General features: G+C 46.3%; 1 protein-coding gene across 1 annotated transcript in view; it reads right to left on the bottom strand.

Annotated features, from left to right (window-relative positions):
• The window catches only part of PEX14 (peroxisomal biogenesis factor 14), a 137,839-nt gene that overhangs the window by 62,695 nt on the left and 55,004 nt on the right, over positions 1–20,140 (bottom strand). The window contains exon 3 of the mRNA XM_047791739.1: positions 18,652–18,736. Coding sequence (XP_047647695.1) covers positions 18,652–18,736 — 85 coding nt within the window. The remainder of the gene's footprint in view (positions 1–18,651; positions 18,737–20,140) is intronic.

Here is a 20,140-nt window from a genome sequence, read left to right as displayed (position 1 = left end):
CTGGGGGAAGGGGTCCGTCCTGCAGGTGGTTTTAATGAGGAGACAGGAGGGCTGAGCTCCAGAGATGTCAAGCAGAAGCTTTAAAGCGGCCCCAAATCAAGCAAGGAGGCAATTTTCCATGGAAAGACTGGACAAAAGCCAACTGAGCAAGGCAGCTACAGAGAAGTAGTCAGCTTTCGGATACACTTTACTACAAGCGCACCACCTACACGCTTTTAAAACCTCCGATCACGTTTCAGGGCCGACACACGTCAACGTGGACCTCAGGCACGGCACCAGACAGGTGCATGGGCAGTCTGAGGCTGCAGCCCTTTGAAAGGAAGGCGACTCCAGCTACAATGCCTGAGAGCCCTGGGGAGGGCTGGACCAGCGGGCGACCCTGAGGATGTGAAATGCCCTTTTCATCCCTCTTCCCGGCGACCAAGGTCACCAGCCGTGCTCTGGGGTCCCCCGGGAAGTTGATCCGTTTACTAACCGAGTCTTCTTCACCCTCACTCTTGCTGGGGCTTCTGACTGCTGGCTCTCTGCCTTTAGCTCCACACCTTTTCACCCCTCTGACTCATCGATTTGTAAGAGTTAAGGTACCGAGAAAGCCATCTGCTACCAGAAAACCAAGGCACCTGCAGGGTCAGGTCACTGTAACCACCGTGTCACACAGTGAGCAGGGAGGCCCTGGAACCCCTGGAGGCCACGTCAGCAAAGCCGCCTGTCATGGACGAAAGATCAGTGGAAACACATACAAACATGATAGAAACGGACAAGCTCAGGAACAAGCAAATAAGGAGCAGGGCGCGAGGAGAGAGGAGCTTTCTGGAGGACGAGTTCTCAGTGCCAGGTGGGGCAGCGCCCACGATAATCATGGTCCGATTCAGGAGGACCCTCTCCTTGGCAGCAGAGGTGGGTTTCACCAGGAAGCAGTGACAGGCTTCTCACTCAGAAGCCATTTCCAGATAAAATAACACTTGCTTCCCAGATGCCAGCTTCTCTTGCTTTAGAGAGCCTCAGATTTCAGTGAAACCACTTAACCATGTCTATGTGAAGAGAGTAAGCCTAACAGTCACCCTGTGGACGCAACTCTGAAAGCCAGGGGACCTACGCTGCACATCTTGATGATGACAGTGATACCGCCTGTCTGTGGTGCTCCAACTGCAGAATCACCGGCCACATTCCAGGCTCCAGGGCTTCCCTTCCAGGCCTCTCTCCCTTGGCTGTCTGACTCCAGCTCCAGCACTCTTCCTCCTCCTTGACCTGCTCTCCTCCAAAACCTCGCTAGTGAGCTCCGATGCCTCCTCTCCTTCACACCTTGAATCCATTTAGCCACCAATTCTTGCAGAGTCTACATCTTCACTCTCCCCAATTCATCATCCTTTCCATGCCTACAAATGCCCTTCTCACCTGAATTCCTGTAATGAACTCCCAACCACCCACCCCACCTAAGGAGTGAGGTTTCTGAAACATAAATAGAACCCATTACTACTCCGCATAAAACTCTGTGATGGTTTCTGCACTGTCCACGCAATAAAATCCACACCCTTGGAGTTCCTACTGTGGCTCAGCGGCAATGAACCCGACTGGTATGCATAAGGGTGGGAGTTTGATCCCTGGCCTCACTCAGTGGAAAGACTGCGAGCTGTGAGTGTAGGTCGCAGGCGAGGATCAGGTCCCACGTTGCCGTGGCCGTGGTGCAGGCTGGCAGCTGTAGCTCCAATTGGACCCCTAGCCTGGGAACTTCCATATGCCTTAGGTGTGGCCCTAAAAAGACACAGACACACACACACAAATGCCCCTGGGGGGAAAACAATCCAAACCCTTATGTTAACACGTTCTGACCGTTGCCTACCCCTCCAATGTACCAACCAGCCTGTTTCCTGACTCTTGGAATCACTTCTCACTTTGCAGACTGCACTCCCATCCCATCCCAGCATGGATTAAAGTCATCTCCACTCCCCAAGCCCTAAAGACAACTAATCCTCTTGCCAGACTCCTGGAAGGGCAACCTCAGTTTTCCAACCCTTCCCCACTAGTCCTCCTCACCCACCACGAAAGTGACCACTCCCTCTTCTCTATGCATACCTATTCTAGCACCTATAATATTTTATAACACAGCCTCTGCCTGTCTGCATACCGTGGAACACACTAGATCACTAATTTAAGATCTTATTTTTGTATTTTCACTGCTTAGCACAAATGGTGGGATATGAAGAAAACACACATTTAATAAATGGTTAGTGGATGGATGATTTTTCCACCCTATCGTACTGCCTCTGTATGCGAAACTGTCTGGGAACTAGCATGTATACAGATATGTAGACAACAGATGTATGGAAAGGAGAAATACACTCACAGCAAATGATTCCAAAAAGCAGACAGCTTAAAAACTCATGTTTCATTTAAATAGGCATTATAACTTCCTGACTGTGCTTCTGTTAGACTAACCTTAAAATGAGTTTGCATCCCTGATCCCACGCTGGCTAGAAAGGGAGCACAGCTACAGAGAATTAAAGGAAAACTGGCTTAAGGTGAAATTTTTGCAATAAATATTCACAAGCAAATAGCTGAGAACCCACTGTACCTGTGTATTCTTGGTTCACCATGAAATCCTTTCAAATACCCACCCTGTCCTCAAAATGAAGAAAGTAATTACGGTAAGGCCTTGTTAGCATTCAGCATACACTACATACATTAACTGCCCTGGAACCACCTGGAAATCATCGCAAGGCCACAGCCGTGCCGCTGGGGCAAGGCTTCCTAACGCACCGACTCCAGTGTTCTCCGTGCTCACATCCGAGCTGAGGGCGGTTCGACTCCTGAGAGTGGATCTTAAAGGTGAGGCACAGCAGCTCAGGAGAAAGTCGATTTAATTTGTTTAACATCATAAAAAGGGACATTTCCACATGGACAGCAAGGACATGAATATCATGTGTGTATGGCAGAATTATAAACGCATTTTTGGCGAAATTCAATAAAGCTGATTCCACTGCATAAGGTCAGCAATTTACTATAAAAAATGATATGATTGCAATTTTTAATATAACCCATGTATTTGCTGCAAGATGCTCCAGAAGACTGTGTAATGTAACCATTCGACCTCTCCACCGGAGCAGAGATCGCCCCATTTACCCTTTGCTGTCCTGATAAAAGCCTCCGTACAGAACAACAAAGTCAACAGCATCCACTGACGGAGCCACCATCTGCAAATCCAAGCCTTCCTCTTCTGGAACACGAGAATCGACTCTCTGGGTTAAAGCCCTCATGGAAGGCAGCAAGAAAATGTCCAGGAGGAAATAAAATTAAATGCATCATCTATTCCTGATAATAGAAATGCATATGAAAAGGTATGGATAAAATAAATAATTTCATTTCTAACACTGTGATTCTTCAGGGAGACTGCCCTGGTCCACACGAGCAGACGATGCACTTGAAATTCAATGACTCGGAGTTCCCACGTGGCACAGTCGGTTAAGAATTCAACCGAGGCTTAGGGTGCTGCAGAGGCACAGGTTCAATCCCTGCCCCGGCACAGTGGGTTAAAGGATCCGGTGTTCCGTAGGTCACAGCTACAGTTCGGACTCAATCCCAGGCCTGGGAACTTCCACGTGCCGTAGGTGCAGCCATGAAAAAAAGAAAAATGAAATCCAGACTCAGTGATGACAGAGACCCCTTCCTCAAATTTGGTGGACTCCTGTAAGACTCGCCATTTAAGTGCACGTTTTTGTTTTTGTTTTTGTTTTTGAGGAAATGTCTGGGGTTACTGTGAAGAGTCACTGAGCAAAGGCAGGTGAGAATGCTTTTACAATGCAAGGCAGAATACATGTGCTAGTGGTTATTAAACAGTCTGTATCAGATCATCTCGGGCTTGTTTATAAATTTCAGTAACTGCATTACTGAGTAGTTTTACTATCTCCTCACCACGTTCTCTGAGGGCCTGGACCACTTGTGCCGCCACTGCACTTAGCATGGCACCCAGCAGACTAGGGATGCTTAGTGAATAGAGCTGAATTTCGTAACTGGTGATATGAAAGATTCTAGACTGGAGGACATGAAACGCCAACAGGACCTTTTTTCCCAATGGCATCTCCAGATGGAAGCTAATAAGATGTCACTCTTCTTTTTCACTCACAACTGCAATCCCACCAGGGGTTCCTGGATCAAATCAAACCCCTTTCCTGCCTCAGGGTCTGTGGGCTGAGGGTCCCTCTGCCGATGCTCTTGCTCTTCACATTCTAGTTTCAGCAACTCTGCTGAAGCGAACCTTCCTCTGCCCTCCCTATATTCTCTATCCCAGCACCCAGAGGACATGGAACAGTTCTGCCCATTTCACTTCTCTGTGGGAGTCTGTCTCCACCCCAGAAAGCTGTTTTATTTACCCTCATAGTCTCAGTCCCAGGACCAGCACGGTAAAAAACACGCACTCAATAAATACCTAGACGGATGAATCAATGAATGGTAAAAATCTTTCAAAATAAGGTATTAAGGTCTTCCAAAAAAGAGTGCTATTTTCCGTTATTTCTGTTTTAGTACTTAGTCTCCTCTTTTCAGAACTGCCTAAAGGACAGTCTTTGATTTAAAAAAAAAAAAAGTAAGTAAATACCAGAAATGGTCTCAAAAGAGATCATGAAGCTCCATATTTATTCTCTTCCAATTACATTCTGTACAAATTAGCTCCATTTGAAAGTTAAACTGATTTTTTTAACTGCCTCTTCTTCAAACTCAACCTGTGTTCTTTTGCCCAAGACCCCAAATTTTGCAATTAGAACAATTTAATTGACAATTCTGTTTGTGACTCACAAAGCAGGAGAGGGTATGGCTTTGTTCTTCAGCTTCACAGGTTCACCACTGTTGGTGGTAAAATATTTTTCTTGTTGGTTAAGCGTACAGATCCAGCTTGAAGCCAAAAACGGAGTAGAAGAGAGTCCCATTCCTATGCACTGTAGGTTTCATTGAAAAGATGACATTTATGTGGTTGTGATATTTAATTTATCACAGAGGGTCCTGATTTTTTTCCCCTGAAATGCCATGATAAGGTAAACTTCAACTTTATGAATGAAAGCCTTTGCAATCATTTAACAAACTGAAAATCTACACAAAATTTAAAGACCACCATATTACTAAAGACAGTCTACTCAACAATCTAATTACAGAAAGATTACTTTAAAGGGCTTTAAAACTAAAAAGAATAATTAACAGTAAGAGACTAGAGCATTCCCAAGTATTCTGTCTGATGAAAGAGGTAAGAGCTGAGTGAGATCGGAGGAGACCAGCTCCTATCAGAATGTTTTAGAAACCAAACACACATCTGTTTAGAGTCGGAAGGGAAGAATCAGTAGTTATTCTGTTCTTAGCACGATTTAAATATAAGCTTACGCACGCATGTGCGTGCGTTTGTGTGCGTGTGGAGAGAAGGAGAGAGCGCGAGCTTCATCACTCCACTGACTGAGGGCCTTTAGTGAGTTACTTCTACTTCAAAAATGGAAAGAATATAAAGCCATCGATCGACCAACCCAGCAAGCCTATAATGAAAAGCATATTTAAAATAAAAGTACACTAACTTAGGCTCCATGAATCAGATACGCTTTAATATACACACAGAGCAGCAGCAGATAAATTTATTTTTATAAGGCACAGGCTCAGAAATGTTAATAACAATGGATTAGTAAATGAAGGAATACTCTCCAAAGTTATTTATTTTTACTTTTTTTTTTTTTAGGGCCGCACCCACGGCATATGGAAGTTCCCAGGCTAAGGGTCAAATCGGAGCTGCAGCTGATGGCCTATGCCACACCCACAGCAACGTGGGGTCCAAGCCATGTCTGTGACCTACACCATGACTCACAGCAACACCAGATCCTTAACCCACTGAGCGAGGCCAGGGATCGAACCCGCATCCTCATGGATATTAGTCAGGTTCATTACCACTGAGCCACAATGGGAACTCCCAAAGTTATTTAAAAATTTAATTCTAGTCCACTCAACATAAAGTATTTTTCAGTAGATGGCCTTAAATTGTACCTTATGTTAAGTTTCCAAAGTGTCTACTTCCAACGTTTTCCAACAGCCCCAACAGACCCACATACCAGATGGTCCCTCTGGTGAAAACTCCCTTGCCCGCCCTTAAGCAGACAAATCTCATTAGAACAACTCCCATCCTCAAGTGAGGCCAGAAAGGAGGGACGAGTATTCTCAAAACCATCGCAGAAAGCCAGTGGTGATGTAGAACACATCAATATTTATCTCCTGGACAAACTGAAGATACATCACTACTGCTCTTCTTAATAACCAAAGGCCCAGCTCTTCTCAAAAGCAACCAAAACAGTTGACTAAAAAAGTATCCTTCCCTCATATACACATACAGTTTGCTCTGTGTTGAATGAAACACTTTAGATTTACAAATAAACCACTGCCACCCGCTTCCAGACTGAAAACACACACACCCTTCTGGCTGACTCCTTTTTACCAGCATGGTTTGGAGCAAAAGGAATTCTTCCCTCATTTTGCTGGCTATTGTCTAAATACCAAGTTAAGCCTTCAGTAAAGAAAGAGGCCTGTGATATAAATGTGCTTGTATCCTGGTTTGGGGCACTTGTGTTGCATTTATGAGCCCTTTTCTTCTATGGATTCCTTTGATGGCACTCAGCATCCATTCCCATGTCTTCCTAGGAGGACTTTGGTATCAGAGAGGCTGTGATGCTAGAAGCAACACTTCCCAGACTCCATGGCCGATGGAGCTCTGGATGGGAATTAGGAGCACTCCCAAGTGCTTCAGAAAGTGGAAAGGAGGCCAAAGACCGGCACCCGCTGCCTTTTTTTTTTTTTTTTTGGCGGGGGTGGGGGGTGCTCTTTTAGAGCCGCACCTGCGGCATATGGAGGTTCCCAGGCTAGGGGTCAAATTGAAGCTGCAGCCACCAGCCCCAGCCCCAGCCATGCCAGATCTGAGCCGCATCTGAGACCTATACCACAGGTCCCGGCAACACCAGATCCTTAACCCACTGAGGGAGGCCAGGGATGGAACCTGCATCCTCATGGATACCAGTCAGACTCATTTCCACTGAGCCATGATGGGAACTCCTGCACCCACTGCTTTTGACAAACATCAGCAGATAGTCAAAGCAAAATCCTGGAGGCACCAAGGTTTCCCACTGCAGAGTCCCATCTCTAGCCTCCAGTTTTATTCATGGGAGCCAAGAGGCAACTGTGACAGAGGCAGAAGCCAAGTTCATATTCCAATGTTTTGTCACTGTTTTGAGGGACGTCAGGACACAATGCAGCGGTGGCAGCAGTGACTTCCTGATCTCTGGAACACAGCTAAAAGGGTGTGTGCCTGAACGCAAATGTTCCAGCGCTAGCCTCCCGTTCCCGCTTTCCTGGCTGAGCAGAGGAAGCAGCTTTCCCAGCAAGTTAGTCCTTCAATGTTCTGGAAGTCCATCCCGGAGACCTGGCCTTGTGTCCACTCCTCCAGCCCTTTCAATAAGTAAGGAAACTCCTAACTTCTTATACTAAATCTCCCTCTGCTCAGAATTCCTAGAGGTTCCTGTTGCATGAATTTTTATGACACCAACAAGTTTATCTTTTTAACATAACATTACAGCAAAATGATTACAGCCCATTAAGAACATACCCTCTAAGAGGATGTGTCGTCATCGTTAAATAAGCCCTTAGTTCAGGACCAGGCACTCTGCTGTGCACATTCTTTTCATTTAATTCTGACGAGAACCTTTTGCAGTAAAGGCCATCATTAACCCCATTTTACAGATAAAGAAACCACAGCGCAGTAAGGTTAAGTATTTTATCAGGGCCGCACAGCCAGAAAGCAGTGAAGCTGGGATTTGAACCCAGGCTGTCTATGCCCGATTACTCCCAAGCTGAAGTATCTGAAACCTGACCTATTACTTAGTCACTCTTGAGAAGGCTTCCAAAGCCATGCAGTGTTGCTACTGGAAGCAAATTACAAATATAACACCTGCTGCTTCCCCCTCTTCAGGCTCAAAACCCTAGTACAATCACTGGTGAGAATATAAAATGGTATAACCACCTTTTCTTTTTTTTTTTCTTTTCTTTTTTTTTTTTTTTGGCTTCCCAGGGCTGCACCTGAGACATATGGAGGTACCCAGCCTAGGGGTCGAATCAGAGCTATAGCTGCTGGCCTACACCACAGCCACAGCAATGCCAGATCCAAGACGCATCTGCAACCTCCAGACAGCTCAGGACAACACCGGACCCTTGACCCACTGAGCAAGGCCAGGGACCGAACCTACATCCTCATGGATGCTAGTCAAATTCATTAACTGCTGAGCCACGACAGGAACTCTGGTATAACCACTTTTGAAAAAAACTTGGAAATTTCAGAGTTAAACATACACCAATCACATGATCCAAACATTCTACCCTTCAGGACCGGCCCAAGGGAGAATGAATTATAGGTCCCTACAAGATTTATTAATAGCCAGCTTCTATTTTTAATAGCTAAAAACTGGAAACAACTCCAATGTCCATCAACAGATGAATGGATAAACCATAGTATATCAAAACAATGGAATACTATGCAGCAAGAAAAAGGAATGAACCACTACTACATGTAACAACATGGATGCATCTCAAAATAATCGTGCTGAATTTAAAAAGAAAAAAAAAAAAAAAAAGACCAGAAAAGGGATCACACTATATGATTCCATTTACATAAAACCCTAGAAAATGCAAACAAATCTACAGTGAAAGAAAGCATGACCATGCATGCCTGGGAAACAGGACATGTTGGGGGAAGGGGGGCAGGAGGAAGGAATTAGGAAATAGCATGAGCAACACCTGGAGGAGGATCAGTGTGTTCATTACCTTGATTACAACCATGGTCTCGCAGGTATGTGTACACAGGTCAAAAGTCTGAAATTGTACAAATCAAATATGTATAGTCCCACGCATGTCAGTTATACCTCAATAAAGCTGCGTGACACAATAAAACAACACTGAGGGGCATCTCTGGTCCCGTCTCCCTCACCTCACACATCCAGTCTACTCTTGAACAGGGCTTACTGCTTGTTTCTAAAGGTCTGCGGTTCTGTCCTTCCTCTCCAGAGGTACAGTCCAAAGAACTCTAGTCAGAAGACATAGTCCTAGTTCTATTTCTGCCAACTAATTTGCACTGCTTGACCTTTCTGAGCCTCAGTTTCCTCATCTGTAAAATGGGAGAGTCATTAAATCATGTACTCATCCATTCAATGAGTATCTATTAACGTGCCTCTTACATAGAGGATTATAGTGAGATTAACTAATATATGTGTTTTGTAAGCCATAACGTTCTCTACATAAATGTGCAGTCATTTCTATTTCCATTTCTACTGCTATCTTCCATGCCCACATCCTCCACAGCTAACAATGGACCTGGCAGGACCTTCTTCTGGTCTTATGACCGCCAGCCAACTCAGTTTAAATGCAGAGCCCAGAGTAATGGCCTCAAATACAGTTTCATGGAGTTTCCACTGGTTCAAAAAGTGCTGTTGGAAGTTCCTTTGTAGCACAGCAGGTTAAGGATCTGGCGTTGTCACTGCATTGCCTTGTCACAGGTTCGATCCCTGGCCTGGGAACTTCCATCTACCATGGATGTGGCCAAAAATAAAATAAAATAAAAGTTAAAAAGAAAAAGTGCTGTCAAGGAGTTCCCACTGCAGCTCAGTGGGTTAAGGACCCAATGTTGTCTCTGTGAGGATGCAGGTTTGATCCCTGGGCTCGCTCAGTGGGTTAAGGATCCAGCATTGCTGCCAGCTGCAGCATAGGTGACAGATGTGGCTTGGAGCCGATGTTGCTATGGCTGGGGCACAGGCCCCAGCTGCAGCTCTAATTCAACCTCGGGCCCAGGAAATTCTATATGCTGCAGGTACAACCTTAAAAAAAAAAAGAAAAGAAAAAGAGAGGAAAAGTGCTGCAAATTGTTATTTATAATACTGAGTCCAGGAGTTCTGTCGTGGCGCAAAGGAAACGAATCCAACTAGGAACCATGAGGTTGCGGGTTCAGTCCCTGGCCTCACTCAGTGGGTGAAGGATCCAGCATTGCTGTGAGCTGTGGTGTAGGTTGCAGACTCGGCTCAGATCCCGCGTTGCTGTGGCTGTGGTGGAGGCCAGCAGCTACAGCTCTGATTCGACCCCTAGTCTGAGAACTTATATATGCTGCAGGTGTGGCTATAAAAAGACAAAAGACAAAAAAAAACAACGGAGTTCAAGCGCCAGCTCCTCCCTCCCTGCCCATCTCAACCAACCCCAGTTCTCTTCCTCGAAGACCCCATGTGCAGAGCCAGCTAACTGCACCCACGTCTCCGCACGAGCCTCCACTAAAGGTGCCCTTCCCGCACCTCTCTGACCATTTATACTGACCGCCTCCCTCAGTGTCAAAACTGAGCTCTGCTGACCTAAGTAACCTTGAAAAAAGAGTGTTGCCACTGGATTCCATAAGACTAAAGACAAAAGAACTGCATATGAACACTGCTTCTGTAAACACTGGAGTATTGGTAAAAACATATGGGTCATTAGTGATTCTCAAACTACCTACGCGTATACAGGGCTGAATAAATGAATAAACTGCAGGCTGAAGAAATACTGACATCCACTTGAAACTCCCCAGTAAGTGTCTAACTCTCGTCATCCAGCCCCTTAACCCCTCGTTGACCAGCCTGAGTGAGGCCACTCCACCGATGCTGAGGATGCCAGGAAGAGTGAGACACGGTCACCACCCTTGAGGGGCTCACAGGCCCACTGGGCTTTATATTCCACTGCTCCCTCGTCAAACTGTGCTGACGTCCAAGGCCTTGCTCTATTTCCCGGATATCCCTGGACATGGTGGATAAGCCCTCAGCATCCAGTCCCAGCTCCTTCTAATGAGCCTCCTGTTCTGTAGTACAAGTACTTCATCTTCCTTTCATGAAGTGCCTAAGGCATTAATACTCTGCACACAACAGGTACTAAATAAAGGCTGACCCCATAACCAATGGCCCAGGACTCATAATACATCCAATAACAACAAAAGAAAAGTAAGCCATACAGCGGACGCCTGCACAACACAGGTTTAAACTGTGCAGGTCCACGTATGTGCACATTTTTTTCAAAAAAACATGTACTGCACATCAAATAGTACTACACGATCCGAGGTGGGCTGAGTCCATGGATGGGGAACTCGGATGCAGAGGGCGGAATATGGGACTTGAGCTTCCACAGATTTTGGTGTCCTTGGCAGGTCCTGGAACCAATCCCATTTGGAATCTGAGGGACGAGTGTATATAGCCAGCCTTCCATATCCATGGGTCTCACAGCCACAAATTCAACCAACCATGGGTCAAAAGTATTCAGGGGAAAAAAATTCCGGCAAGTTCCAAAAAGCAAAACTTGAATTTGCCAAGCACAAGCAACTACTTACACATCATTTAAATTTTATTGGGTTTTTTATAAGTAACCTAGAGATGATTTAAAGTGTCCAAGAGGATCATGTCGGTTATATGCAAATAGCATTTCACATGAGGAACCTGAGTATCCGTGGGTTCTGATATCCTTGGGGTCCTGGAACCAACCCCCTACAGATGCTGAAGGGCTGTACTTCATCGGAAAACAGATACTAGCTTTCAAGTTTCCGAAGCTGTCTATTTATGCGAATATTTATTTTGAATCAAAATTTAAACTTATGCATCCCACCCCTTCAAAAAATGGGTAAAAAGGGATTGTTTTAGGGAAAAAAAAAGCATTTTTTTATGTAACCAATGGCCAGAACATCCCCTCAGAATCCAAATCTGTGCTAAATGTTAATAACAATTTATTTTGGGTTTTTTTGGCTTTTTTTTTTTTTTTGGTGTCTTTTCTAGGGCCGCACCAGCGGCATATAGAGGTTCCCAGGCTAGGGGTCTAATTGGAGCTGTAGCTGCCGGCCTACACCACAGCCACAGCAATGCGGGATCCGAGCCGCGTCTGTGACCTACACCACAGCTCATGGCAACGCCAGATCCTTAACCCACTGAGCAAGGCCAGGGATCGAACCCACAACCTCATGGTTCCTAGTTGGGTTCATTAACCACTGAGCCACAACAGGAACTCCATTAATAACAATTTATTAAATGTCTTTTTTCACTTATAAATTTCTTCATACCTAGAGTCATGTTTATATTATAAAATGGTTCTGTATTCTTTTGAGGGGAGGAGGGACGTGATCTCCTGAAATTTTTAAGAAAAACAGAGCACAGCCTACTTACCACATAGAAAATGCTTTGACTTTATTTAGCTCAGTGTCAAATTAACACATGTTCACCAACACACACACGAGAATATTCACTTAGGCATGGTTGGAAACAGCAAAAGACTTAAATGTCAACCTAAATATCCACTAATTTGGGACTGATGCAAAAAAAAAAAAAAGATTATGACACTGGAATACTATGCAGCCATCAAAAGTGAGGCAAATCTATATGCATTAAAGTGGCAAGACACTATTGCAAGTATAAGATAAAGCAAGAAATATGCTGCTATTGTATTTAAAAAGTGTTTGTTAATAAATATTAACATGCTGTCATATGGCTAGATCATCTTTGGAATGCTACATAAAAACCTTTAATAGTAGCGTTCTGGGGAAAGAGGATGCGGGGGGGTGGGGGGGCTAGAGATGACAGGAAACAGTCTTCACTGTCTAGCCTTCTTTACCGTCTGCATTTTTGAAACCATGTAAATATCTTACCTTTTCAAAAAATAAAAGACAAAAAAACTTAAAAAAATACTACTACTGTACATGACAGCGTCACTTTGCTTTTCTTTGTAGCATTGCTGCAGGCACATAAGAAGAGTCATTCTTCAGTTTCAGAGAAAACCTCAAAACAACTCAGTTAATGCAGAAGGGCTGTTTTTCCCCCAAGTTCCTCTGTGCCGCTGACCCCTCATTGCAGGGTGAAATGTAGAAACCTACTTAACTCAGCCGTCTGGGGGGAGCAAGTGTTACCAGCTCTCCCCACCCCCCAGATGGAGAAACCACAGCGTTCAGCTGGTCTAACTGCCTTACTTCTCATTCTGGATGCTGAGCAAAATCTGTGGAGTTCAAGACAAGTTTGGATAACGAGAGGAGCAGGAAAATTGATGGGGGGAACACCCGTCAGGGTGATGAATAGGCTGGTCCAGAACAGCAGGTGACGGATATGCAGATGCAAGACTGGCAGGGAAGGAAGCCGGTCCGCTCACAACAGATGGATGGAGATGCTCAATCATCCTCAGGAACAAGCGTGGCTGCCACACACGCCCTGTCTGCTCCAGCAGCGCTCGCTCACCTGCGGGGCACAGACTCCCGGCCCAGAGGTTCTCCACGCTGGAGCCACACAGGGGCAGGGCTAGAGCAAGAGCAGGAAGATGCCACTCGACGGTGAGCTGACATCACGGGGACCGACTGTGAGTGGACTTCTCCCCCAGCTTCCATGTTGTCTCTCAGTAGCTCTCACCCCCAAGGAAGGCTTGGTGACCTGTTCGCCCAGGCCCGAGAGGCCGCCTGGGATGTGGGAATCCCAGTAACAAAGCTGGGACAGTCCTGGAATTCCTGGGTGGCCTCGCAGTTAAGGATCCTGCGTTGTCACCGCTATGGCTAGGGTTCGATCCCTGGCCTGGGACCTTCCGCATGCTGTGGGCATGGCCAAAGGAAAAATACAAAACAAAAATTGGAACAGTCCTGGGCAAACCAAAACCGATGGTCACCCTACTTACTGGCCGCCGTCCTCTCCTTTCTCTCTCCCTCTTCACCATCAGTGAGCGAGAACCTGGATCAACCCAAGTTCCTAACAGAACAGAACCCAGCGTGGAGGGCCCCAGTCACCCAAGGTTAACAGGTAAGATAGTACGAAAACTCATCCAATCCTGGTCTTTTCTCAGAACGGGAAGTCTCTTTCAAATCTCTGTGATACATGCGGCTCGATTACTCCAGCAAATACAGGAATGAATCTAAATCGTGATGCCATAAGCATGCCTCTCTAACAAAGACTCAGAAGGGCCAGAGAGCCCCACACAGAGCCGATACTGTTCTTTCCAGCTCAGCCGCAGGAGTTTCTGAGGATGAGGAAATGGGCCACAATCAAGCACAGGGTGATAGCTGGCAAGACCTTCGGCCCACTTCCCCGCCCCCTCCAAGAGATCTGCTGGACCCGAGCTCGAAAAAACAGCGTTATAAAAATACTCTGGCTTTCCTAAGACACATTAAAGAATTAATTATAAAGCAAAGCTGAAGGAGAAAATTAATTTTAGAAACACATGAGGTTACAATTTTTTTTTTTTCCTGGAGATGGGGAGGAAACAGTTATTTTCGTTTTCATCCTGGGGCACAGGCTGGGAGCTGTCCAGTCGATAACCTGGCCATCAGAACAAGGTTTGTAATTAAAAGGTCAGTGACCTGGAAAGCCAGGGCCCCACTCCCAGAGCTACTCAGTAATGATGGAGCTATTAAATTAAGACTGTTATGAAATCAATGCTAAAAAAGCTTTCATGGTAACGAGATTCCATTCAAGGACATGCAAACTGCCTCATGAAATGGACGTAAATGATAAAAAAGAAAAGTAATAAAAGAGAGTTAAATTGAAATCTGTGTAAGAAGTCACTCCCCCTTAAAATACTCCAGCGAGAGAAGCCCTTCACCTCTACCCCACAACCAAGGTTGAGACCGTCAGGTTTCTTCCTCAAGTTCATTTCCAGCAAGGAGGCAGTTTTGCTCCTGGGGGTTCCGCTTCCAGGAACAGAAGAAAGATCAGATCTCGTTTCACCTCTGAGAACCAGAGAGCATGGCGGTGTGTTCTTCTTGTTTCACTTACCTGCACGATCCCTGACCCCTGATCTATCCGTTAGATCAGGAAGAGGACAGCCCTTGACTTACACGCATGACAAGGGCACTGTAAGCCCAAGGGTTGGCCAGCACTACCCAGGCCCCGCCATGCAGAATCACACAGAAAAGCGGATGATGCTCATCCTCCTTCTAGAATCCTGTTCTGCAACAGATGTCAGAGGGGAAGCTGATGGGCAATGCTTCCTTCCCCTACCTCATCTATCCCGGTACCCGCCACAAGCAAGCATCACTTTTACCCGCCGTATACTCAGACTGCCAAACGTGTTTGGAGGCAGACTGCCTCCTGCATTTTGTGGTTGAACAGGGTGTCAGATCTGCATAAGCCTACTGGCAACAATGTCCAAGCTTCTAACTTTCTGGACTGATTCTACTGCTGCTTTCAAGTTACTCTAACCTCCTGGATTGCAGCCTGCTTAAAGCCCCAGATAGGATGCCTGCCTGGCAAGAACTGCTTCTATATATAGACCAGTTCTATTAGGGCTTAAACCCCACACACAGTCCAATTATCTTCATGTGTGGCTGGCTCTCCAGCTGATGTCATCTGCAGAATCAAGCGGTTGGAAGGAAAACAAAAACATTTATTCTAATACTCTGAAGGTGAACAGCTGCTTTTCTCTTTCATCCAAAAAATTCCCGATAAAAGAAAGAAATGTTGTAAATTACACAAACTGGCAGTACAAGCTTCAAAGAAAATGATAAATGATTCTAATAACTTCATGTTTCTCATTAATGACTCCATATTCCGACTTTAAAGCATCCAAAAGAGATCTCAAAGAAACAAAAACAAAAAACACAAACACCAAAGACCTTTGCAAACCAATGCTCTTCCATCTGTAGAAGAGCTTTCACTCCCTCCCCCCACCCCGGCCCCTGAAATCAGAGAGCACACATTTAACCTGTCAGGTGCAGGGATGGGATGAAGCCCCTGCTCTGGGCTGTGGCTTCACGATAAAACAAACACCACGGATGTGCCTAAAGTCACCCTCGTTTTCTACTGAACTGACATGCACTACAGGGACCTCAATTTCTATATTAAATATTAAATAATATTAAAAGAAAAACAAAATTAGCTCTGCCTTTTCAGGAAAGAGATGTTTATTAAAAAAAAAAAAAAAGTCAAGATTATAATTCAAGGCAGTGCTCCACTGCAATTCCCTGAAGTGACATTTGCTAGGAAAAGCCAAGACTACAGTAGCTGTGAGCTCGCCCAAAGCCAGCACTCCAACCCACCATTGCAATGAGTCCTGTGGGGAGACATGCCGGAGGATGCCAGGACCTCGGTCCCTCCTCTCAAGACACGCTCCCCAGCCCCAAAGACCAGTGAACCAGCTTCTTTTCCTTCCCACCCGCTGCTGGGGACAGGGCAGCTGCAGGCTCCTTTACAAAAGCCGCTCCCCCCACTGCCCCCGCCCACCCAGCAGAGATGGTGCCAAGCTACACTGATCGCGTACGCCTGACCCTAGGAACAGCCGGAAATTTAAAAAATGAAGTTTAAATCCACAGAGGGCTCTTCTTCCCCAGACGCCCATCAAACCTTGGAATTCTCTGCCCAGAAAAGGTCCTGCCAGAACTTACCCTATTGGGATTCAACTCGGAAATAGATAATTACTGACTGAAGCAGCGTTTTAGAGGATAATGGAGGTGGGTGATTAAGTCCAGTGATCCCGGGTGTAAGTACGGGGTAAACGCCTGTGGTTCTCTTTAGAGGAAGAAACGGGCAGGGTGCCTCTCAAGTTTGCTGCTGCCTAAAATTCTAAAAACTCTAAGCCACGCTGGGGGTCGAGGAGGAATTCTGCTCGCTCTGTACTAACAAGCACTCATCTCCTTCGGGTCCTCGTTCACATGTCATCCTCCCCGAGGGACACCCTCTATGCACCTCGTGCAGGAGTGCAACCCGGTCGGACACAGCACCGGCCCCTCCAGCCCACGGCCCAGCCGCTTCTCCTCCATGGCGCCCGGCCATCTGACAAACCACATGTTCTGGTTTTTTTCATTTGTTGACTTGTCTTCCTTTCCCCGGTAGAATTTAAGCTCTGAGAGGGCAGGGCTTTTGCCTGTTCTGTTCTCAGCACAGGGTAAACACTCTCAGTTGAATTAATTGATTGTTGTTATTTTTTAAAGGAGCAACAAATAATAATTATACCAAACAGTTTCCTCTCTACAGTAATGATTAGCCAACTAACTCAAAAGTATTATTTGTCCCAGAGTTTCTCTTTTTTTTTTCTCTTTCTCTCCCTCTCCCAGTCAGGGATTTATTAAAATTAAACAGATTAGATGGAGCTCCTGATACTCAAACTGCTCAGCAAAGCCTGCAGTGGGGAAGTGCCGAGCAAACACCAGAGACATTTGTCTCTAAATTGCTCTAAATACCTTCTGCAAATGAAATTCTAACCCAGCTGCGTTTGAGAGAAAATGAGGAATAACTGGTCATTGCCAGTGGAAGAGAAGATCAGGCAGTTATAATATTGCACAATATACTGGGGCGAAGGATCTCTCGGCAACCATAGATTTTGTCTCAGGTTACCCCGGGTAATCAGCACGGCTTTTAGGCTCAGCTTTCCCCAGCTTCAATGCTTTGATGAGAGAGCTGAAATCCCCAAGCTTTTATGATTAATTACTCCCCATAGGTACACATATTTCAAGGAAAAACTCTTTTACGGCATGATGGCTGCGGAGTGGAGGGGCGGCCGACGCACTCCAAATTTTAATAATCTCCTGCTGATGCGGAGCCAGCGTGATGCTGCCAGGAAGCGCCCAGCGCCCTTACCAACTCAGCCACAGGGACCGGCCTTGAGGTTCCTCTAAACAGCTGCCTGTGAGTGAAAGGCTTGGGCTGATGCTGCCCAAGCCCCACGAGTGCCACCTGGGACCTGGCCCTGCGGCATCACTTCACTGGGGTACCATGGGGCAGACCTAGGAGATACCCCCACACCATGCCACCTTCCCTTTCAGCCACTAATGACATAAACCCCAAACCCCAGAATTTTGAGGCTGACATTCCAGCCTCTGTGAGAAAGAGTTCTGTCGGGGGGGCAGGGGCAGGGGCGGGGGGGAGGACACTCACTTTCCTCCCTTACAGTATTTAAAAGGCTTTAAACAACGTCCTAGCTTTCCAGAAAATTGAATGTTCAAAGGAGAAAAGTCAGATTTCTTTTTTTGTTTGTTTGGGGGGGGGGGGGTAATGTATTTCACAAAAAAAGAAATGTATCCTAAATTTCAATAAAACCAAAATAGATTCTGTCTGCTTCAGACAATATTGAATTTGTCAAGATCCATTTAATCCCTGCTTACAGAAATACCATAAAACCAGTAATTTGCCCCTTCAATCCGTAAATCAGAGTGACCCCACGCTTGACCTTAAGCTGACCTTGTTTAGTCATCTCATTTCCCTCGTCCTTCATCTCTTTCTTCCTCATTCTTCCTGACGAAGCTGACCTCCTAACCTAAAGCCAAGCATTCTGCAGCCAGGGTCATCATCAGAAGAACAGACCAGAAAGCAGAAGTCCTCCAGAGTCTTATTCAACGGGTGGCTGCTGCTGCTGCTGCTGCTGCTGCTGCCGCCGCCACTGCTGAACACTGCCCATGCCAGGCTGTCCTGGGCCAAGTCGTCGGCCTCACAGCTGGTGCTCAACTACCTGAATCCTCTCAACTCTCCGCCCTACTGTACAGAGAGAGGCAGCAGTCCCCTGGGGCCTCCCTTACCCCACCCCAACCCCAGGGGGGCAGCTACAGGAGGTCGTTCATCAATATTGTGGCTTCCACCTGCCCTGTCCCCCACCCCTTTCTGCAGGCCACTCTCCACGGCCACGTGGAACCTGTACCTTTCTTCTTAAGGAATGCTCTCCTGGCTGCAAGTGGGCTCTGGCGGACCCGAGAATTCTGTAGAAACTTCACTGCTGTGGCAATCTGGGAAGGCAGATAAAACAGAGAAGAAAAGTAAAGTGCAAGAGTCTGCATTTCAAGATTAAAAAATCCTACAAGCAGATCCCAGGTCCACAGAAATAAGCACAATACTGTGGTCACATTTATAACCAGTTATTTCTCACACTTAAAATCTGCTCAGATAAGACTGTGGGCTCCCCACCTCCCACTAGCTTCCTGCATCTGATTCTATCAAATCTAATCCCCTCAGCCTGGCTCTTAAGACCTGCAATAATCTTTTCCTGTTCTCCCCATTGGAGCTGACTCTTCTCACTCCTCGGCAGGTAGCCCTCTCCTGGCCATGCGCATCCACGCCACTACGCTTGTGCCCATGCTATGCCCTTTTCTAGAAGGCCTCCCTTTCCTGCCTCCGAGTAAATGCACACACAGCAGAAGCAGCAGCCCAGCCCTTCTGTAGAATGTTCTCAATCCTCGGTGACTTCCCTAAGTCACAAGCCACCTCTGATCTCCCAATCCTTTTAAATTCTTCAGTACTTATAGTGTGTCCTACCATATAGTTGAAGACGTAATTATACTGTCTCCTAAGGGTCACCCTGCCTCCCCAACGACACTGCTAACATCTGAAGGGAAGAGATGGTGCTGCCTCTGCAGAGCCTGGCAGAGCCTGGCAGAGCCCTGAGCACGGCCCGGCGGGGAAGGGCCGTCTGAGACACAACACACAGAGCCACTCGTGCTGGCCCCTCTCAGGCAATGGAGCTGAATTCTGAAGAACCTTCGAAGGACAAACTTTGGGGTTTCATGGCTAAAAGCCGACAGAATGACAGATTAGCTGCCGACCCCTGGGCGATGATATTATTCAATGAAATCTTCATCTCTGCGAATGGGCCGAGTAGAGGATGGATGGGAAACTGGTGACGGCATTAACCTTCACGTCACTGAACACACGAAGCATGCGTGTGCAACCGCCTGTCTGCCCTCCACCCGACACAAGGCCGCCGCCGGGTGGGAAATGCCACCCGGCCCGATAGGAAAGGGGCCGTTGGAAATGCCTGGCTCTACTCATCTCATCAAAACCAAGGGAATAATCCCGTTTCAAGGTACAGGTAAAGCCAACAGGCCCTGCAGTTCACTCACGAGTTGCTGCTGAAATATAAGGAAGCAACTAAGGGGCCAATATAAGGAAGTTTTCTAAGATCCTTCAAACTAAGGGTAGCAGTTGAATAGAGATTCAATCAGAAAGAACTGGGGCTATGAATGGAATACATGTTACAGATATTCTCTTCCAATATTTTACGAATTTAATCTTGAGACCAGACAGACTTCTTGGGTAACGAAAGATATGAGGCTATATCAGAGAGAAAAAAGTCAGGGCAATCCCCTTATACATCTTCCCCGCGACCCCTCCACGCGAGGCTTGCCTCAGATACT

This window comes from Phacochoerus africanus, chromosome 8 (assembly GCF_016906955.1).
Source record: "Phacochoerus africanus isolate WHEZ1 chromosome 8, ROS_Pafr_v1, whole genome shotgun sequence".
In the NCBI taxonomy this organism is placed as follows: domain Eukaryota; kingdom Metazoa; phylum Chordata; class Mammalia; order Artiodactyla; family Suidae; genus Phacochoerus; species Phacochoerus africanus.
The sequence above is the reverse complement of the archived record's forward strand: the minus strand, read 5'-3'. Positions and strand labels throughout refer to the sequence as shown.